The sequence below is a fragment of the Amia ocellicauda genome, chromosome 22 (assembly GCF_036373705.1).
Source record: "Amia ocellicauda isolate fAmiCal2 chromosome 22, fAmiCal2.hap1, whole genome shotgun sequence".
Lineage (NCBI taxonomy): Eukaryota > Metazoa > Chordata > Actinopteri > Amiiformes > Amiidae > Amia > Amia ocellicauda.
In genome coordinates this window covers 15,644,622-15,667,383 of record NC_089871.1, presented here as the reverse complement: position 1 = coordinate 15,667,383, position 22,762 = coordinate 15,644,622, and the positions used below count along the sequence as shown (strand labels likewise).

General features: G+C 42.6%; 2 protein-coding genes and 1 long non-coding RNA gene across 3 annotated transcripts; 2 read left to right on the top strand and 1 right to left on the bottom strand.

The window, feature by feature from the left end:
* Nucleotides 1-144: 144 nt before the first annotated feature.
* LOC136717810 (uncharacterized) lies at nt 145-7,688 on the bottom strand. The gene is made up of 3 exons (XR_010805239.1): nt 7,380-7,688; nt 1,180-1,218; nt 145-923 (listed from the first exon to the last, which is right to left on the bottom strand). It is a non-coding gene; the product is annotated as an uncharacterized LOC136717810 (long non-coding RNA).
* On the top strand, nt 7,104-10,369 carry LOC136717808 (arrestin domain-containing protein 3-like). Its single transcript, XM_066695336.1, has 3 exons — nt 7,104-7,151; nt 7,684-7,944; nt 8,844-10,369. Exons 2-3 carry the CDS (start codon nt 7,686-7,688, stop codon nt 8,930-8,932), a joined length of 348 nt encoding a protein of 115 aa, XP_066551433.1. The 5' UTR covers nt 7,104-7,151; nt 7,684-7,685; the 3' UTR covers nt 8,933-10,369.
* Nucleotides 10,370-13,006: 2,637 nt separating this feature from the next.
* LOC136717805 (arrestin domain-containing protein 2) lies at nt 13,007-18,266 on the top strand. Its single transcript, XM_066695332.1, has 8 exons — nt 13,007-13,371; nt 14,580-14,649; nt 14,757-14,904; nt 15,029-15,131; nt 15,422-15,678; nt 15,824-15,986; nt 16,317-16,471; nt 16,639-18,266. The coding sequence occupies exons 1-8, from the start codon at nt 13,098-13,100 to the stop codon at nt 16,690-16,692; spliced, it is 1,224 nt and encodes a 407-aa protein (XP_066551429.1). The 5' UTR covers nt 13,007-13,097; the 3' UTR covers nt 16,693-18,266.
* The last annotated feature ends 4,496 nt before the right edge of the window (nt 18,267-22,762 follow it).

The window sequence follows — 22,762 nt, the reverse complement described above, 5'->3', positions numbered from 1 at the left end:
CCATTGAGCTGTAATGGTAAGTGTCTCCTGTCTTAACATTTCATATTTCATTTTCCTAAACCCTTGCAAAATAAGGATCAGACATCTTTTTAATTCCTAAACCTTTATTCTTTGTATGTAGTGGACACATTCCACATTCTCTTTTCTTCTTTGACGGAAAACACGCCACACTTTTATCCATTTAATTAGCCACCAGCATTGTGATTTCATCCACTTCTGTTATGCCATGGTTTCCATGGTGACATCATCACTTACCACTTACCTGGAGTGTGTTTGCGGGGAGAGGAGCAGTGGAACAGACAGGTAGTACGCCAGCGAGGCAGACGCAGTCAGCGACATAGCTTTAGCTCAGTGTTTTTGTTCTCAGTGAGTGTTGGTTTCCACAGCCATGGTGTCGGTAGCTCCTCACGCCTTGATCCCAGCTCCTCTGATTGGCAGGGAGTCGCTCAAGTCCTCACACATCCACTTCAGCTCTGGACACAAGGCCGGTGGGACGCCTGTGAAGACCATCTTCCAGAGTGACTTTGGCGCCGTCGCCGAGCTCCCCAAGAGGCACCAGGTCCAGATGCCCAAGCCAGCTGAGGTGGAGCACAAGGACCTGCGCCATATCAGGGAATACCTCACAGAAACCAGAAGCTCATTCACCCCTCACTCTCTGGAGCCGTTAAGCCACACCCTGGCTCAGTCCAAACTGACCACCAACTTCAAGATGCATGGGGACGGAAAGCACGTCACCTTCCTCACCATGGCGTCTGAAGGCTTCCCGCACCACGCCCCCGCACCCATCGCTGACAGAGCCCAGCTGGTTAATAATGCCAGGAAGAGTCACGTGATTTATGGGGAGAAGTTGCCAGTGCTTCCTACTACCCAACAGTCTTCTTACCCTGGACACGATGTGACACACCACCCCACAGTGAAGGCACCTGCTAAACATTTTGGTAAAATATTAGAGAAATGTTGGCATATGTTGGCATGTTTATCTTCCTGTGAATTGCATTCTGAGTCTGGTTCTATCGTTGGTTGTGCTTTGACTGACAGTTACAATGAGCATCAAGAGAATTTGTGGAATTGTGTTCCCTTTGTGGGCCTGGCTTTAAACATGTTATCCATCTGCTTTCATTAGGTGGAGCCCCAACCATCCAAGGAGAAAAAGACAGGGAGTTTTCATACATTACCCACCACAAGGATGTCTTTCAGGGTAAATGGAGTTCACCAGCCCTGCCAATGGAAAAGGTTAGATAATGCTGTCATACAACATTTATACTGCTTGTATGTAGCACAATAGCATAAACAGTAGATTGTGCCCTGTCGTATTTACTATTAACAGAAAATCAGCGGCGCGGAAACAGAGAGCAAATGCAAACACGCTACCCTGCAGCACAGTACCAATCACTACGTGGAGGCAAATAGGAGTATAGAGGAGTCAAAATAAACAGGAAAGCATGATGCTGTTTGAAAACTGAACCGTGTTTTAGCAAGGAAGGATACCACAACATATGAAGAGATCTAATCTGTCAATAATCTGGAATGAAGTTTCATATTCTTTGGATTAAGTTTCCTTCCATATACTAAGCACCAATCACACATTTTAATTTGTATTTATGACTCTGAGTGGCAGCCACGCAATGGACAAAATCTTTAATGGTATACACTCTTATCTACCTGGGTAACTATCAGTGTGTGACAGCCAGTAGACAAAATCGTATCCACATATTTGTATGAAATGAACAGGTTGAGCAGTCACCCAAGCTTTGTATAGGACTGTGAACTCTTAACTACTCTGCGCCTCTGTCTTAAATTAATAGACATGGAAGAGAGTCCTTGAATAATCTTTGACCATTAGCACATTTCTCTTTTTCAGAACGGCCCGTCTTCACTGCCGATGGGAGATGAACAGAAAATCCACGAAACCCTAACCACCTACGTCTCCTCCTTCCACAAGAAAGAAATCCCCAGGTATGAAACTGACTGGGCTCTTCTGTGCCACCCAGGTCTGGCAAAACCTTGTTGAATTAATCTTTCAAGGCCCATTTTGCAGGTCTGGCAACTTCTTGTGAAAAAACTGATTGTGTTCAATTCTATCTGTAATACCCAGGTAGACCCATCACTGTACTTCAAGGTAAAATATTGTCAGTAATATAAGAGGTCTGCCTACATCATTCTTCAGGTTTGAGGCACCTAAAGGAATTCTGAAGATGAATCTGGGGGACTATCGAGGGGACAGCCTATCTACCACCACGTCTGACTCCTACTGTCTGATCAAACCAAGTAGGTTGGTCTTTGGAGAGCGTTGGTTTTTCGTTACACTTCCACTTTTGTTTGCTTATAGGAAAATACATGTTTAAATGAGTTGGTGTTTAGTGTTTGTAATCCCTCATTGAAAAGCTTTATATCACTGACCAATCTGCTTCATTCACAGCCGAATGAATGTCATCTAGTCTACAGGTTGGTTAGTTAATCTGATACAGAATTCTGAAGGCCTCTGTGTCATAGCATTGACACAAGTATTTGACTGGGGCTTTGACCAGCCCTGTTCTCTGCTTATTCAGGTGTCGTCTCCCGTGTTCAAATAAACAGAAACATCAGCTCTGTCCCAATGGGAGACACCCAACCTGAGCGAAATCGGGAGAGTGTCTCAGTCACCTCAAACAGGCTGGACTTCCCTCAGGTACAATCTCTGCTTCTCCTATCCCCCCACTTTTCCCCACATCTATTTCTTCTTTGAATAAGGAAGCTGATGACATGTCAGTAATGTCTATCACAAGACTCCCTGCCTCTCTCCAGTAGCGTAAACCATAGTGGACACTATACTGTGCAATTCAATAGAGCAAAGGACTTTACTTAAGCCCGAGCTCAATTCAGTTCTGAAACTGGGAGGGCAGATCCTTTTCACTGGACAGTAAATGGACTATTTAAGGTTTACTGGGGTTTACTGTGGTTCCAGCAGGGGTCCAGAGAGGTCCCGGCTCATGTGGTTGGCCCAGGCCAGAGGACAAGGAGCAACGTAGAGATCGGGAAGCCCAGGATGGGGGGGCTGTTCTACAGCACCACTGCGAGGGATGCCTACCAGGCCCACACCTCTGCCAGGGCCCGACCAGACAAACACCCACCCAGCCATTTGTTCCCATCTGGAAGCAGTGAGTCTTTTTATTTTAAATTCTAGACCATCCAGTTTTCTTCCTTTACCTACAGATGTATAATGTAAATTGTATATGACTATTCAAGGCCCTACAAACAGCGTGCCAGCTCAGGGGAGATGAAGACAACATACATGAAACTAGGCCCTGATTGGTTGGTGAAGGTTTTACTCACAAGTACTAAGAGTTATTGGAACTTATAGCTTATTTTCTCATTTTAAATGGTTGTACATTAACAACCTTAATTTGAAAAGCTGCCCAACCTAATAAACTGAACTCAAACTGCTGTTCTTACTCATATGTAAATTATTTACCCTGGTTCTCACTGATACCAAAGCAGTATTTCTATGCTTGTGAGTTAAATACTGACCAGAGGTGCAATGTGTAATGTAATTTAATTATGTACGACTATGAATCTGTTAACACTGCTGCCCATTAATGGTCTACAACGGCTTTGAAGGTGCAGAAACTGTAGTTAGGAATAGCCAGACTGTATTAGATTAGACCAAAACTACATGCTTAAGTCCTTTCACACATTAATCATTAGTACTTACATGTATCTAGTGTGATCCACAGAAAAGCAACAGACAGACAGACTGTGGATAGTGTGAGAGAGAGAGACGTATTCATTGTACAGATACCCGTATTTCCCTAAATATTGTTCACTAAACCCTGTGCATTGCGTCTGGCTGTGATCAGACCAGGATACGGGCATGACAACGATGCAGAGAGACTATCAGCCGCCGCAGCTGGGCAGACAAGTCTTAAACCCATCTCGCCTGCATGAGGTAAGAAGCCCATTGAGGGGAAAGAACACAGCTAAGCCCAATATGGATGCCTCTTATCCCATGGCTGAATTTTTACAGGTTTTTTTTTTTTTTAATACTTAAGTCAGACTTTAATCAACACCTTTTTTTCTAATTATGTAGAATTTGCTATGTGTCATAATATGCAGTAGATGGCAGCAGCACGATACTCACAACCTATTTTCTTCACCTTACTCACAAGGAGCCAAGTTTCTGCAGTCCTTTGACCTACTGTCCAGGTTGCACATTCATTAGTTAGGCAATCTGTGATTATTCTGAAAAAAGTTGCACTTGCACAGTACCTTTGAACACCTTTGTGCAGCCAAGCAACACTGAAATTTAACACTCATCTTGGCTAATAATATTTTGCATTGCTGTGCAGTGAAATGAGTTAATTTGTATAGGATCCCATTCCAAGAAAGTTGGTTTGAGTATTAATTAACAATGAACTCTTACCTTAGCTAAAGCACCTACTGAGCCTTGTTTGAACCACGTTAGTAAAAACTAGCATCAGGAACAAACAAAATAAATGCAAATACTCTGTTGGAATTCAAATTCAAAGGACATGCCTTCGTACATTTGTGTGTGGGGTACTTTATTTTCAATCCGAGTTTGTCCGAAGGATTTTGATTTTCTAGTTTTGGGGAATGGTTTTAATATGAGTCCTGTCCTAAAAAAGATTCAAAGACTCCTGTTCAGCTGCCTTCTCTTGTCTTTTCATTATGTACAGATTTCAGCTTGCCACATCACTGCCCCCTGCAGGCAGCAGTACTTCACTACAACCCAGAAAGAAGCCTTCTGCCCCAAATCAGCCCCTCGCCTTGCAGTGCATCATGGGAGAGATCAGAGTAGCCACATGCCTTTTTAAATGGTTAAGAAGATCCACTTCTTCCCCCAAGCTTAATAAAGACTAATTCATCTGAATCCAGGTGTGGAAATTAATGGTTGCCTTCATTAGTTTAACAGCAGCAAAAACATACACTAGTGCCTACACTGGGTAGACAAAGACCTTCATATTGTTATTAACAGAACTATTACTAGCACTAGTACAATTCCATATACTTCGATAGCAAGCGTGTGGTGGAGCCCAGAGTCACACAAAAGGTTCTTGTGAGCTCAGCTTCCATGGTGGGCCAGTTTCAAATAGCAATGAGGAACACTGACATCTCAGCTAGACAGCATCATGGCTCAGTGTGGCACACGTCACTGTATGACTTGCACTGGCGAAGCCACAGTTCTCAGCTGCTGATAATAACCCCTGCAGTGTGATAAGGCCTATGGTGGGGGATTCACGCCGTGTGTGGAAAGGGCTGTACGCTGAGTGTCCTGGCAATGCTCACGTAGTCCACACAGATGCCAGCAGGTTTTGTGACGGACAAACATCGGGGCGTCTGAAACAACTTCAGTAACGATTCTCCCTAGTTTTCCCCTTGCACTTGCGTTTTAGAGTGTTCCATAAAAGTGCCTAAACAGGTTGAAGTCAATGTACTTACTAACTGCTGTATTTAAGTTATTTAATACTTTAATATGTTTTATTCAACTAGCCACTGGAATTTCCCTTTTCCACTGTATCATCCTGTTGCATGATGGGTAAGCCCTCCACAGAAGATTCCATCAATAATGGAAGAAGGCAGTTGTCCAGATAAATACACAATAAACACGGACCTTCGGAAAAAAACATGTAACAATGCAACTATGTAACAAGTGACTTCTGTTACATGTGGAAGGTTGTTAGGGAGGGTGGTTCTGTTATTATTAAAGAAGTAGATACACACCCACATTAGCACTAGTGTCAGACTAGCCAATGTTATTTTAATTAGAGTAGGCCAAGATTATGGCTAATTGGGTTCTATGAAAGCAGAAGTAAAAATATAACTTACTATAAGCACACTAGGTAAATATAGAGCTGGTTTCACAGACCTTGATAAGCACTAATGCTTGGCTTCCCTACAGAGAATAACATTGGAAAGTCCAAGACTAGTGCTGATCAAAGTCTGCGAAACCAGCCCATAGTGTGCTTAACTGTGCTTTCCTCAAAAGTGGAGCCAAAGCTTACAACTTGCTGACCTCTGTGCACGGTGTCAGTCACGCTATCTGTAAGTGACCGGTTCAAAGGTCAAATGAATTAACTTCTCTGTGACCCAATTGCTGTATAGACGTTTAACAGTGTTTTTCCATTATTTCAGCAAAAAATGGGCCTGGTGTATCCTGAGCATTATACAAACGTAAAGACATATCATTGTAAGTATCCTATATGCTGCTATTATGCACTAAATTTGAAGTTCAGAAGAATGCATTTTTTGTGGGTGCCCCGGTTTTAGATGTGGTTAATCATCCATACGATTTAACAACGTGTAATGAATAATGAATCTATGATTTTACTTATTTGGAAATACCATACTTTTCTGCACTTCAGCATTTATGTTCAACTCTATACCACGACTTTATTGTATTGTAACCCCTTATTACATTTTCACAACCTGTTGGACCTTGTTATAATTATGATGTACAGTATAATTGGTTGCATTAAGTTTTATTCAACATTTCTCAAGTTGAAAATGCCTTAAACAATTACAGTTCCGCCCAATTTTCTTCGTTGTAATTAGCCTTGCAATTGTAATTCCTCTCGTCTAAGCTGCAATTGAAGGCAACTCAAAGGGCTTTACATGAGACAAAAATACATATATATATATATATATATATATATATATATATATATATATATATATATATATATATATAACACATCTTTGTTAAAACTCTAGCGGAGGCATTTTGAATAAGCAGTGTGTGAGCCTATATATAAATACATTTAACTAGGTGTTTGGGGAATTCGCTTTATGTTGTAACTTTAAATTTTGCGATAATCGACTTAAACTACAAACGTGCAATAACGCACGCACCCAGCTTCACAGGCTGAATACAGGGGTTGCGTCCGTATTGCGCATTTATATAGGTCTGCGCGGGTCTGCCTGACTCCACCAATGGGATCGGTGGGATTCTGCAGATCTGCGCAGATGGAACCCTCAGTGCGGACGCTCGTATTTAATTGGCGGAGGCACGGGCCCATTCCTGCCACGCTATTGGAGGAAGGCGCAGCTGTCCCAGACGCGCAGCGCAGTGCTTCCGTATATATAGACCTCGAAACTGAAACACAACACACCCGATTACAACTGGCTTTTCCGGAGGCGGACAAGGAAACGACCAGGTCGGTACTCAAACATCTATCGTTTGCACTGTTCTGTAAGATATAGTTCACCTTCATGAAACGCATTTTAAAAAAGGACCTGTTTGGTTTAAGTGCAGTGGGAGTGCTATGTGCATCTTTTCAATCAATAAAACAGCCAGAAATCGTTACAAAAATGCAATGTTTAAATCTATTTTAAAATGCATTTATTATGTTTTGTTATTGTTGATAATAATAATATACGCTTACCATGTACTTGCAACTGGTGCGCTCAGTAGTTGGGCAACATCCGTCATCAAGAACTTGCGTTAAATGGCACCGGATGCAGCCTTGCAAACTGCTATCTGTCAAATAAAGAGGAGGAAAACATAAGAGCAGAGTGATCTACTATTATAAAACCAACACTGCTTTAAAAAAGTGCTTGGTTTTATAGAGCACGAATTGGTGCCAATGCCGAACTGGCTCTTAAAGACCAACATCTGCCCTGGCACAGCTGTTAGCTCACTTGGTTTTTGCATTGTGAAGCACTTCATGTATATCACTTCTCTTCTAGGAATGCAGTTTAAAAGTATAAAGAGCTTCACTCTGGAGCTGGAGGGCCCGGCAGACGCGGTGTACACCAGTGGGGAGCTGCTGTCTGGCCAGGTGGTGCTGGAGCTCAACCGGGAGGTGAAGGTGCGGGCGCTGAAGGTCCTGGGCCGAGGGGTGGCCACGGCGCACTGGCTGGAGAACCGCAGCGTGGGCATGAACACTGTGTACAATGACTACACCTCCAAGGAGACCTACTTCAGGAAGAGGCAACACCTTATCAGAGGTGAGCACAGTGTCCTGTTTGTGTTGTCCAGCCAGGTGCAGGGGTTGTTGACAGCGCACACAAAGGCAGGCAAAGTGACTTTGAGCTGATGTGGAAAGAGAGGGACAACAAAAACAAACCTGCTAGCAAGGGATGATTCCACAACAGCAGTTCGGTTTATGTTTTCAACACCATCTTTTTAATTTGGTGTTCTGCCTTGTTCTGGGTGTTAAATGGTAATTTCCCCTTTGCGGTCCAGAAAAAACATTGCAAATCGCAGTGTCATAAATGAGTGATTTTATTTAGTTTTTGATGGCTGTAAAATGAGGGTTAAATGAGGGCTCGGTGGTTTAAAAAAGTGTTTGTAATTCTAGAGACATCGGGAAATTAGATGCATACAAGAACAAGTGATTGGAGATGTTTAAATTAGGCGACTAATGTGTATGAATATATCTACACCCGTTGCCAACAGAATACAATTGTTTCAATCTTGGTTGCAACTTTACTTGGTGGTGCAGATTACTGATGGGGAAAATTTACAGCAAAGTGCAATTGATTTATGCATCTTGACCATTAGGATATAAAATATGATGCTATTCCACATCACCACCTTTAGCCACTTGAAGTGAGTGTGGCGCAGTGGCATTTCGCATGGATGAATACTGACCGTTTCAGCGAAAAGATCAGGGTTGCAGTGCACCTGGCTCTACGAAACTGTTCAATTTGGACACACCGCTTCCATTCCTACATCTGACAGACCTTAAAGTATGGGAAAGGTAAAATGAATGGCATGCAAGTGAGATGACTGGATTGTGGCTTGAATGTTTTGGTAGGAGTGATTCTAAGACTTGAACGGTCTGAAATGGACCCTGTTCATCTTTGCCTTTTCATGTGTACCCCCCAAAAAACTATGTTTCCAGGGTTATTGGTACTGCAGACGTCCATGGCTTCAGAAAAGAGAAAAACAGAAGAAATGTATGTAATCTGTTCACTTTGCCCTATGTATTGATTGACTCAAGTTTATTAAAACGTCAATTGCACAAAGTCTCCTGCAGTCAGAAATGAACAGCCTGTGACCATCTGAGAGTTGCAGGATAAGATTTCCAAAAGGAGAGCAGAGGAATATCAGATCTGGCCAAAATAAATGGCAAAATGAGTGAGAGGGTTAATGTTTTATTGGAATATAAGTCATGCATAGTTTACCACGTGTCCAGTTTTTTTACTTGGCAAATACAGATAGAGAACAAAAAGGTTTCAGTAAACAGGCAAAGGCAAACTGCAGAGGAGTGTGCAGCAAGAATATGGCTCTTGTGATTAGAAATTAAAACCCAAGAAGAAACTAATGTATGACTGTTCATTTCTAATACTGATCTTGACCAAAATGCATGATGTTGAAGCACCGTTCTATTGTCTAAATGTCATTGTGGTTAAAAACATATGTTACATGAATAAAATGAATAGTAAAATATGTAACTCCAAGTGGTTAAGGTAGCTCCACTGTAAAATAAAATCTGTGGGATATTAAAAGCACCAAGTACATTGACTTTCTTTCTCCCAGCCAGGTAAAGACCCGCCTTAAAAAGGTGCAATGCTAAACTGTCATCCTTTAACTGGTTCACTTATTAAGATTTTAAAGTCTCATTCTCCAATAAGACTAGCTCTGTCCAAAAACAATCAGAGGGGAATGGATTATGTAGGCAGGATGTGAATATCTAGTGGTAAATGCTGCTGAGTGTAGTGTTGTGCCACATCTTGAGTTGAGGCCTGGCTCACAGTCTGTGCATTGTGGTGTTGTAGCACATTGAGGGATTTGTGTACATTTGAGGCAACTGGACTTTGGGAGTTCGTCTGATTTAGGTCTTTTATTTTTGCTTATGTCAGGATTCGGAGGCAAATTTGCAGTCTAAATATTTGTTTAATGTGGCACTGTCCCGGGTGAAGGCTCTTCTCAGGTCAATATTTGCTCTGAGCCGTGTGTGACTTTTGCATGCTGGTGAGTTTGGATGTTTATAAACAGCAGGCATCTGGACCTTGGCCCATTCTCGCCCAGAGATTTGTAGCACTGGTATAATGTACTTTATCCAGAGTTGGAGGATCCCAAAGTTCTCGTAGAGGGAAAAATAAAGTACACATCCTATTAAACTCCCAGATTAATTCTGATTACCATTTTAATATAGTGTGGTAAAATCCGTATCGGGTACAACTCCCATCTCCTCTTAGTTCAGGGTTGCCTACAGGTTGTTTGAGGACTTTAAGGCTGTTGAAGGTTTGTTTCAGGGCAGGTTTTGCAAACCTAGGAAAACTTAGGACTGGTTTCAAATTTATCCCATAGCCACCTCATTGCTCAAAGAAAATTCCTGTTATTTGAATTTCCAAAAGCTCCTTGCCGTCGTAGTATACTTTTTTTTTTAAATAAGCAATTCTTGAGAATCTGTCCAAGTGTGTTTTTCTTCCCCTTCCTGTCTAATTTGAATAGCTTGATAGTACTGACCCATGAGGGGCTTTTTAAATGTGCTTTTATTTTTTTTAATCTGACTAGCTGCCACTGTAACCTTCCCCTTGCTCTTCCATATGGCAGGTTTCATTTCCCCGCCTTTCCATTTTGTGCAGAAAACCGTACAGCACAGATCCAGAAGGCAGGCTTGAAGATGTAAAATGTTCGGGAGTGTTCAGTCAAATACATTGAAATGAACCCAATGTATACTTCGGCAAATCCAGTTTTAAAGACGGTTTTTATTTAAACATGCACAGCAAATCTGGTGCCTGTTGCTGTAACTTTGTGTGTGGAGACCTGGGCCATTGCACATTTGCTAACTGAACACCAGTGTTTTGGGTGTGTTGTCTTAGAGTGCACAGCTGTTCCTGTTTTCTCAGCCAGCGGGGGTTTAAAAAATGCCACTCGAGTCCCCTTGGCAACTGCAAAGCACCATGGGAGTGTTTTTGCCTCCTGTCTCTTCCTGAGACTGCTTCCCTGCTGCCACAGATAAATATAAAAAAGAAAGATTTCAGAAGTGGTCTGTTGAGTTGACCACCCCTTTTATTAATTATAAATACAAAAAAAGGCTGCAAAAAAATTAGTATCTAATTGATTTCTCTTAATTGACATTGTCCATGATTAGTTCATCAATACTATTTAAGGTAAGGATCTCTAGCACTAATCCGAGTCCAATTATCCCACTTGTGTATTTGTGTAGGTATAATATTTACATTCTTAAATGTAGTATCTGTCAACGTGTGTGGTTTCTGTTTTAGTCTGCGTGTTGCATGTCTTGCTAGTGTCAACGTTTACTGTTCCATTGCTTACTTTTCGGTGTGTCTATTATGGTTTGCTATAAATAACTGTTTTTGAGAGCATATGCTTTTGAAAAAATCATTCCTCAAGCTTGAATGGCTTTTAAGGAAGTATATTGGTATTTTTTGAAGTGTTTATAAATTATAATCCAATACTTAATCTATGAATTGTATGCAGTCTTGATTGATGTGATGCCTTGGCTGTCTTATTCGGCTGTGACTAGGGGGAGTGCAGAAGGAAGTGTGCACAGAGGAGCACATCTGGGTACGTGAGCCCGTCCACGTGTTGAAGTGTGGGTTGACAGGAAGACGTGCGGCCCGACCTCTACGTCACAATTAGATGAGTCAAGTGGGCGGGTACAGGACAGCTGGCCTTATCGGCGCAGACAGACTGCCTTGAGGCCACACGCTCCCCCAGTTAAATCCCCTTTTGTCATGCGTACGTGCAGACTCGGGCAGCCCTCGTACCTTAAGAGTCGACAAGCAAACATGCCCCAAGTGTTTGTTTAAGCAGTCATTTAATGCGTGAAACCATGAAAGAGGATATGGGTTTCTCTCCACTGTTCTATGACACGTGTTTTGCATTGTTCTATTCGGATTATAATTCGCTTCTTCTCCCTAGACACTCTGTTCAGATTTGCCACCTGCTGGCTGAAGGAACAAGTTTTCAAAAATGCAATAAGTTTTTATCCCGTTTTCCCTAAGTGAATTGAAAGTTCTTGTCTTCCCAAACTGCACATTTGCACAGATGTTATGGATATTGGGTACATTGTTGTATTGGTTAATTGGTTATTGTGTGTCTATATAATATTATAATCACACACTATCATAATGGAAATAGTTTTTGTATGAAAGGCATGGGGGTGGTGGTGGGGGTGGGGGCAACACTATTAATGTAATTGTAGATGTAATCTATATGTAATGTCAGATCAGACACTTGTATAACTACGAATCCTTGAAACTTGTCCTCTCCGTACGCTGGAGGGCAGACTGGGCGCACATTATAAGCTTGCCCCAGAAAACTGTCCCGCACCGGCCCAGCTGCGCGCCTGCGCCGTGTCCCCCAGGGGGCGCCACTGCGCACTAACCCCGCTTCACAGGACGCGAGTAAACAAGTTCTTTCCCAAGGTCTAGAAATTGTGTAATTGGGAGAAGGAGGAAATGAACACACATTGTTCTTAAATTATGCTCTAAAATTAGACTTGGCTAGAGGTTTTAAATATAAACCTACAAGCAATCGTCGAAATCTTAATTGTATAGACCGATTCTAATACTTAACCCTTTTGCGGTGTAAAATCTCGTAATTAAGAACGTAACAAAATGCTATAATGCACACTCCTTATTTTCTTCCCTACTATCCCATACTATCTTATTTGTATGTAATTAAAGAAACATAAGTTGTGCAAAATAGCCTATAATATAGGGGTACAAATAGACGAATGCATGCCCCCCCTCCCCCCCAGCTGACAAAAACAAAATGAAAACACGCCTGTAAAGTTATGCGAGAAGTTGCATTGCAATCCCATCTATAGGTCTAACAAGTCTTTTTAAGAGGATGCATTCTTTTGGGAAACCTCTTCCATATATTGCGGCGCTATTGTGGAGCCTGTTTTCCAGGCTCTCGGGGCATGCTCAGTCAGCTTGTTTTGCTCCAAACCTGGATCCATCAATCACCCTGCTGTGACCGAGCCCCGCTCCGGCTCCACGCCCAGGGAAGATGTTTATTAGCTGGCGACTGGGACTGCCTCAGGCCTGGCGTAACAGCCCCGCAGAGCCCGCCCCCTTTCGCGGCGTGTTAAAGGTGCGGGGGACAGCCCTGCTCCGCACAGCTCACTGTAGCGACTCTCGACCAACGACCGCCCGCCCGCTCCCTCGGATCTAACATGATTTTCGACAAAGTGCAAAAGCTGGACGTGGTCTTCGACTCCCCCGAGGTGGACTCGCCTCCCGTGTTCAGCAGCGGGGACGTGGTGTCCGGCAAGGTGCTGCTGGAGCTGGCCGGGGACGCCCGAGTGGCGTCGGTCAAGCTGCACGCCGAGGGCTTCGCCAAGGTGCACTGGACCGAGTCCCGCAGCGCCGGCTCCAGCACCGCCTACACCCAGAACTACAGCGACGAGGTGGAGTACCTGAACCGCAGGGAGACGCTCCTGCAGGCAGGTCAGTGTGCGGGCAGCGGGGGGTGGAGGTCCGCTGCGAGTGGGCAGGGGGATCGGATCTCGGGACGAGGAGGGAGAGGGGGTCCTTCATTGATTTGAGTAACGTGTCGCCGGGCACGTAATTGCGCCTTCACCCCCACAGCCCTTGCTGACTGATCTGACATGTCTCTCATTGATGGCAGTCGGACGCACTTTCTCCCCATTGCATTTCAATAAATTTACGATTATAAGGATCTAAACTTTGATGGCAGAGCTTTGTACGTGTTGGGGTTAATTATTGGACAGTTACTGGTACTCTTAAGTTTAAACTAACCGTATACTTGACTTGTCTTCGGTAGCGGTCGTAAAGCGTTTTAAAATCTTGTCAATCTCGGCCTTAAAAGAGCCCCGAGAAACCCTGATTTGGGATGCTGTCAGTCGGGTCGTTTTGTTACATTTTATACACGCGTTTGTGCTTTTTAAGAGGTGGACTGTATTGCAAAGAGAAAGCAATCCATTTGTTTATTACATAAATGGAAGCTTCTTTAAAGACAACTAATCCATGCACTACCCATAATGTGTAATATTTAAGCATTGTCTTGGTCTAAGGGATGGAAAGGACTGCAAACTGACTTGAAGTGTGCAGAGCAATCCAATGAAATTCTGTCTTGCACAGTTTTACGGTCTTTTAACTTGCACTTCCTCTATTTGAAAGACTTTTAAATGCACTGCTTTTGAGTGATTTACGAATGAAACCTGCTGTAGTGTAGCTCTGAATCGAGTCCTGATCTCTCTGTAGCCCTTCTGCTTCTCTCTGGTACAGTGAGGTCCGTGCCCATGTGTCAGTAAAGACTGTAAACAAGTGATTTGGAGGAAATTGCCTTGCACTGTGAACAAGCACATGCTCGGTGTGACTTAGTCACTGGGAAACCAAAACCAAGCTGCACTTCAGACTTTGAAGAGTCTTGCAGCATTTCTGTCCCAGTGTAAACCAAATAAGTTTCCCAGAAAACCGTCCCCGGTGGCCCAGTGATTGGCAATCACTGCTTAAGTGGTTACAAATCTGCAGCATGGTGGAAACCCAAAGGCTGATCTGTTCTCATGGTTCACATAACTTGCAGCTTTATTCCCCCAGACATTATTCCTACAAATACTGGTCTTAAAGAAGGACAACCATAGAATGAGAAGCAAAAAGTTAACGTGTTTTTTTGTTTGTTTTGTTTTTTCCAGATAATGGTGAAATGACCGTACTGCAAGCAGGAAGACACGAGTTTCCTTTCAGTTTCCAACTTCCTGAAGAGTAAGTATACTGTTGCTAACCCTGTGCTTAATGCTTGTTTACCTACATGTTGATGGAGTTTCTTCACAAAGCGCCAAGCCTAACCAGTCCACCGTTTCTCCTGATAGGACCTTGGTGACCTCATTCGAAGGCAAACATGGCAGCATCCGCTACTGGGTGAAAGTCAAGCTGCATCGTCCCTGGGCCACAGTCCGGAAGATCAAGAAGGAATTCACAGTCATTGAACCCATTGACATCAACACGCCAGCTCTTCTGGTAAGGGTGACTTTGATTTGGAATGTAACGGCGGGCTATCGAAGGGTTTACCGGTGCTCAAATCGGTTATGTAACTGCCTTTTTTGAGCAAATCATTCATGTTTCACGGTTGGTGTCTTTGCAGGCTCCCCAGGCTGGCACCAAAGACAAGATGGCACGAGTTTGGTACCGTAATTTCGGACAGGTGTCCCTTACCGCCAAAATTGACCGCAAAGGATACACCCCAGGTAAGGACTTCTGGAGACTCCTGAATTTGAATTCCAAATAAACCCCAAATCACAAATGTGGTGTGCAGAATCTGCATGCTGAAGCAGATGTCTTTTATTAAGACTGCTTTAAGAAGACTTATTGTGGATAAGTTTCTATGTAGATCTTTCCTATAGTACCAGGCCTTAATGTTAGATTAAATTGGCTTCCCTTGTTTAACTGGAGTCCCTGACCACAATGAGGACCCCTAGGCTTTAGGAGGCTTCATTCAGTCTTCTCACATGGATTTCCTGCGTCTCCATTTCTCCAGGTGAAGTGATCCCCATCTTCGCTGAGTTCGACAACTCCACCTCCCGCTCCATCGTGCCCAAGGCCTACATCACCCAGACGCAGACCTTCATCGCGCGGGGCACCATGAAGCAGAAGAAATCTGTGGTGGCCACCCTGAGCGGGGACGTGGTGGGTGCCAGGAGGAGAGAGACCTGGCACGGGCGGGCCATCAAGATCCCCCCGGTTGGGCCCTCCATCCTGCAGTGCCGCATCATCAAAGTGGAATACATGTTGCGGGTGAGTTGATGCCACCAAGATCAAAGCCTATTTACAGATCTAGATTTGACTTAATAAAGGGTCTAATTCCTCTTGAAAACCTAAAGGATAGATTGCTCTCTTCTGGTTGATGCAACCTTGTTAAATTGTGTCCTTGTCCTGGCAGGTGTGTGTGGACGTGCCCGGCACTTCCAAGCTGTCCCTGGAGCTGCCATTGGTCATGGGCACCATCCCCCTGCACCCCTTCGGCAGCCGGACCTCCAGCGTGAGCAGCCAGTACAGCGTGAACCTAGAATGGCTCCGCATGGCCATCCCTGAGCAGCCTGAACGTGAGTATTAGAAGGACATGCACAAGTGAAACACTAGATCAGGTTATTTAATAATCTGTTGGGTAGTTCTGATTTCCTGAAGAAATCATGCGTAAAAACCCAAAGCGACCACAATGGCAACCACAAACCCGATTCTGAGTGATTGATGGTACATGGAGCTCATTAAGACTAGGGTTGAGGGAGTTTCCAACGCTGAAGTAGGAGAGTAGAGGGTGGTGCCTGAAATTGGTCTGATTTGGTTAGATGGTACTAATGAGGACAAGCTGTAAAAGTGTGTAATTGTGGCAGCAAGACTCAAGTCCATGTTTTTTTTGTCCTCCCATTCCACAGCTCCCCCAGATTATAACACCATCATCTCGGAGGAGGAGGCTGAGCATAACATGTCCCCTCCATTGATTGAGGAGGACTTCACGGGCATCCTGGAGAGACCGTTCTTCGCGTATGTCCAGGAGTTCCGCTTCCGGCCGCCTCCAGTGTACTGTGAGGTGAGAGCGCTTTCAAACCTCAGCACCTGGTCAACTGTGGAAGAAACTATTAAACTGATCGATCCTCAAATGTAAACTATGTAATGTGTGAAGCAATTTTTGTTTATATGCTTAACCTTAAATCGGACATGTTTTAACTCTTCTATAAATGTTTCTCTTTCCTCCAGATTGACCCCCATCCCCAGCCTCTCAACATAAGACCTCGCTGCATGACGTATTGAACAAAACGCCTCTCTGAGCGGCGGACGACCTGACTGAATTACAGGAACTTCTCCTGGGAGAGCCAATCCAGGGACCTGGAGGAGCTGCTTCCCCTGGAGGATTAGACTGTGGAGAGGACCTCAACACAGACAGCGGTTCTCCGATCCGATCTCCGAGAAAAGATCCAACGGAAACCGTGACAAACCAGAACCTCGCTGTCTTGACTTCCCCTCCGCGGTGGACGGACTCTAATCCTCACCTAGAAGGCCGTTCTTGGCCACAGAACTCTTTCCAAACGTGACCGCATGTGTCGGTGCCGGTGTGTGTGGGGAGGTACAACTGGAAAGGGGAACTTGTATGAGGAAATTCGAAAGCAAAGAAAACTCGACCAAAGAGTTGCCATTGAGACCTGTTTACTGAAGTTGATCCCTTCTCTAGCTTGCCAGCTGGCATGAGTTGCATTTTGATGCACATGTAAGAAAAAGAAATGGTATACTCGTGTCAACTTAATTTTCTTGAGGGTAAAATGAATTGGTACACTTAATCCAGAGTTATTTTAATTTTTTAAATCTGGAGCAAAGGTGATTTTATTAGTGGAGTGGACAATGCCAACGTTTTTATTTCTAACTCTGTGAAAGTTCACCCTGTTCTGTCCCCCTCCTATAAATGTCCAAACCTGCTTTCTTCAGCCTTTGAGTTGAGCCTGCCGTCCAGTTGGCTCAAGTACAGTACCGGGCACGTATATTTATAGACATTGCAGAGGAGTACAAGGCAGTCTTTCCGGAAAAACCCGGAAAAAATGCTGAAGGTTTGGACATTAAGGCACGGGTATACCACACCAAGGGACTGACTGAGAGACTTAGAATGTCTGACAAAGAATTGATGGGGGTTGCACGTACTAAGCTAGGAATCTGTAAGTCCCAAGCAATATTAATGTCAATATTTCTTTTTGGAGACTTAATCTGAGATGTCTGGAGTTTGTAAACTGAGGAAGTGGTTAATGAGTTGGTAGGGACACATTGATGCATACTTAAGTCTATTAACCCATTAGGGAAGACTATCAATGCATATGGAGTGCATATTCTTGAAAAGATAGTTTGTGATCTTTCTGCGCTTGACTTGTGAAAGATGCCAAAGATGCCCGCTTCTGATTGCACTGTTTTTAATCTTGCCGGTGTGAGCTGGGTGTAATGGGTACTGTTCCCGTTTCAAGCACAAAACTGCTTTAGTAGAGATAGTGGAAGAACTATCTGAGCCATGAGTTTTGGTGCATCTACACCAGGTGGCCTTTTTGTCTGTACTCCGGTTCTGTAAAAGTACAGGGAAAGTGTACAGACTGGTACATGAAGATTAAACTGGGAAACCACTGTTAGCATGTTGATGCAGAACATTCCGAATTGTGTGGGAGGAGAATATTCTTGCCGTTTTAACGCAAGTGTTTTGTATTACACCAGCACTTTTTTTGGTAGTGTCGTGGACAAACACAATTGCAATTTTAAAAATGTCTTTTCTACATTTGTGTAAATGTTTCTGTATTTCTTAACTTGCCAAAGTTTTTATATACATTTTTTAAATAAAACAATACAAATACAAACTTTCATTTTCCTTTTTACAAAAAACAAAGGTCAAAGAACCCTTTAGAACATCCGTTCAGTTTGGATTTCATTCAAGGATGCAACATGGACCATTAGTCCAATTTCTTTGCTGCTATCCTGTCTAGCTTTTGTTTTATTGTAATTTGAACCGAAAAGTGTTAATGAATGTAGCCACTGCTTCACCTTGGTGATATAAATGATAATTCATGATCTAGGGGTTCAAACGTCTGATCAAACTGCATGAGGGACATTTTTAATGGTTGGGGAAACCAAAAGCAAACCATGGAGGATTGGGGTTCTACAGCCAAATTAAACTTGTTTAGGAAATGTGACTGTCCCAGAATTGCGGCTCGCATGAGTGCTAGAACTGCCTGCTGTAAGGTTTTGTACCTCGGATCAACCGAGGTAACTGCAAAAGGAGATGTGTATTTAGCACTGGCACTAAATATGTAATAGATTACCTCAGGAGAACCTGGTACAGAAAGTGAAAACAAGGCAACTAACATGAAAATACTTTTTCATGTTGGTTGCCTTGTTTTCACATTCTACAGCTTCTCTTTTCCAAATCACACCTGCAAAGTTTGATTTCATCTTCTGGTCTTCTAGGTCTTTATCTCTTGGTATCCATTCAATACCTTCCTTGTCCATCTTTGATCTGTTCTTCTCGCAGGGTGTCTGGCCCATTTTCACTTTCAATGAGGTCACATATCTAGTTTTCCCCAATCCATTAATCTCTTGTTCCAAGCAGACATCTTTCCATGCTCCTTTGTCTGCAGTTTCTGTATCATTTTTGTACTGTGGCCAGGTTTCACAGCCATCCTTGGTAGTATGTATTGATCAAATACTTTTCTCTTCAGGCAAGTGGGTAGATTTCCTTTCAACAGTGTATGGTTTCTTCCAAATGCACTGCATCCCATTTCACTCTTGGATTTCTTCCATAAAATCGGTCTGTGCTGATTTGTTGTCCAAGGTAGACATACATTTTGCCACCTTCTAGTATCTTTTGATCTTCTTAATCAGTAAATTGTAAGCTGTTCAAATAAGCTTTGTTTATTTTTTTCTTCTCATATATATATATTAGTTCTGCATACTTTTATTTAATTTATTAAACAATATCTAATATGTGTACTCACAAAGGCTAGGAGATCTTTTGGTGTTGACTGATCAAAATAACGGATACACTTCAATTAAATGCAGTTAACAGACAAGATAACAGATTACAGTGAAGTGTCTTAAATGTCTCTGTAGGTTAATGTACAAGTTAACCAATGTGTATATATCTTATGAAAAACAATACAGACAAACATTTTGTAGAAAATATTTTTTTGTGAGATTCACCACTTGTTATTTTACCTTGTGTTGTAATAGTTGTGCCATGATTATTAGTGCTTTGTTAGCGTGCGCAGCCATATCGGGATTTAGTCGTTCTTAATTGGTTTGTTCATATTGGAGTCTTGTATTATTTTGTCGCAGCATGAATGCCGCATTAATCTAATTATAGCAGGAAACAAAAACCGGTTCACCTGGTTTTACACTGTTCTACTGATTTTGTTTTAATTGGCCCTTAAGCAATGACACCTGCGTTCACATTTAAAACCCACCAATGACAATAAAGCTAGATTAAATACCGTGTTGTGATTTAGATTTTAGGTACGCAAAGATGCTCCGAAGGTTGGGCTGGGCTGGCATTCATACTGTGCTTGTTGAAATACATTTTCCACGACTGAAAATATCTATTAAAACAAATCTCCTTTAAAATAACAAAAAATATATCTTGGAGGGGCTTTTCTTGCGAACTGGATTCTTCCCCTGTCTTGTTTTTCACAACTGTATAACTGATTTGATGGTCCAACAATCATTTGACATGGAAAATACACATCTCTTAACCAAGAAGGCCTGCCAAATACACTCACCTAAAGGATTATTAGGAACACCATACTAATACTGTGTTTGACCCCCTTTCGCCTTCAGAACTGCCTTAATTCTACGTGGCATTGATTCAACAAGGTGCTGAAAGCATTCTTTAGAAATGTTGGCCCATATTGATAGGATAGCATCTTGCAGTTGATGGAGATTTGTGGGATGCACATCCAGGGCACGAAGCTCCCGTTCCACCACATCCCAAAGATGCTCTATTGGGTTGAGATCTGGTGACTGTGGGGGCCAGTTTAGTACAGTGAACTCATTGTCATGTTCAAGAAACCAATTTGAAATGATTCGACCTTTGTGACATGGTGCATTATCCTGCTGGAAGTAGCCATCAGAGGATGGGTACATGGTGGTCATAAAGGGATGAACATGGTCAGAAACAATGCTCAGGTAGGCCGTGGCATTTAAACGATGCCCAATTGGCACTAAGGGGCCTAAAGTGTGCCAAGAAAACATCCCCCACACCATTACACCACCACCACCAGCCTGCACAGTGGTAACAAGGCATGATGGATCCATGGTCTCATTCTGTTTACGCCAAATTCTGACTCTACCATCTGAATGTCTCAACAGAAATCGAGACTCATCAGACCAGGCAACATTTTTCCAGTCTTCAACTGTCCAATTTTGGTGAGCTTGTGCAAATTGTAGCCTCTTTTTCCTATTTGTAGTGGAGATGAGTGGTACCCGGTGGGGTCTTCTGCTGTTGTAGCCCATCCGCCTCAAGGTTGTACGTGTTGTGGCTTCACAAATGCTTTGCTGCATACCTCGGTTGTAACGATTGTAACGGTTATTTCAGTCAAAGTTGCTCTTCTATCAGCTTGAATCAGTCGGCCAATTCTCCTCTGACCTCTAGCATCAACAAGGCATTTTCGCCCACAGGACTGCCGCATACTGGATGTTTTTCCCTTTTCACACCATTCTTTGTAAACCCTAGAAATGGTTGTGCGTGAAAATCCCAGTAACTGAGCAGATTGTGAAATACTCAGACCGGCCCGTCTGGCACCAACAACCATGCCACGCTCAAAATTGCTTAAATCACCTTTCTTTCCCATTCAGACATTCAGTTTGGAGTTCAGGAGATTGTCTTGACCAGGACCACACCCCTAAATGCATTGAAGCAACTGCCATGTGATTGGTTGGTTAGATAATTGCATTAATGAGAAATTGAACAGGTGTTCCTAATAATCCTTTAGGTGAGTGTATATGGCCTTTATGAACTTGACAACAATCATTAACATTTCCTTTTTAAAAATATGTCTACATCAGTTGGATGCAAGAACTTGCTTGTGGTTCAGAGTGTTTATTGTTGTATATTTGAACCCTTTTGACTCACAATTGTGTCCCACTTCACCTGTGCTCTAGCGTGACATGTCAACATGTATACAGCACAGTCAACAGCCCTGTCGTATATGACTGTATACAAAGTACTTAAGTTCCAAGTAAATTATGGCTTTTCACTTAATTATAGTCCACATTATTAAGAGTTATCAACACCTGGCACTCCCCACTAATGAAAATGGTCTAATAACGTCTGACACATTCTCACTTGTTGAAAGTGCAGCTGAAGGTCTGTATTCAAAAGCAGAAAAAGTGTACATTTTGATCATGTTCACATTCGTCATACATTTTTCCCACTGCTGGTATGGATGTGGCAATTATTTACACAATATTGCAAGCTGCACAAGGTACACTTTCAGTTCTTCTCACAAAATGAGACATTACAAAGGTAAAAGAGGAACTGTATTACCTAATATTTCAGATATTCACCCAACCGTGCTTGACCAGCTAAGTGTGACTGGCGACACGTAACTAAAAACAAACAAATAAATGTGGGAAGTGTTGCAAAATAAATGGTAAGAATGGTTTGCTATTGATTGTGTTTAATTCCCGCACCACTCAAACTTTTACATTAGCCTACAGTATTAACGATTCTGTATATTTGTTACCATATTTCACAGTTAATTGTGAAACAGCTTAAACTTGAAACAATCCAACTAAACTTGGAAGATGAACACATTTAGTGGAAGTGGTCTAATGAGTTTAAATTCATTTTTAAAACCTCGGCTATGGTACCAGCATGCCTTGTTCCTAATTTTTATGGCAAGGGAATAAACAAGTGTGGGAAATTCGGGCGAGATGAAAGCAGTATTAAAAAGCTAGAAGTGAAATTTAAGGAGGATTTAAAAAAGGAAAGGCTGGTACTGGGCACGAAGGAGTTGGCAGCTAACGATTGAGCACAATAGAAGTAGATCTTCGTGGTAAGATAGAATTTGGGACAGAGCCAAAAAAATGTAAATTAATTGCTGTAGTATGGTTTGAATAAGCAACACGCACATTTCGAGTTATACAGTTAACCCATCAACTGTATAAAAATGTGGTTTCTTGTCACATGTCTGCATGGTTTATTTTAACCCCTTTGGTTGAACACTATATGGCTAAGGTCAAGCAATATGAAATTGGGTTGCATTAAGTTCAAGTTCTTGCCCTTAAACTTCTTGCCCTCTTCCCATCATTAAACTTTTTCATTAAAGCTGGGTAAAATCGTGTCAGGACACCTTCAAGC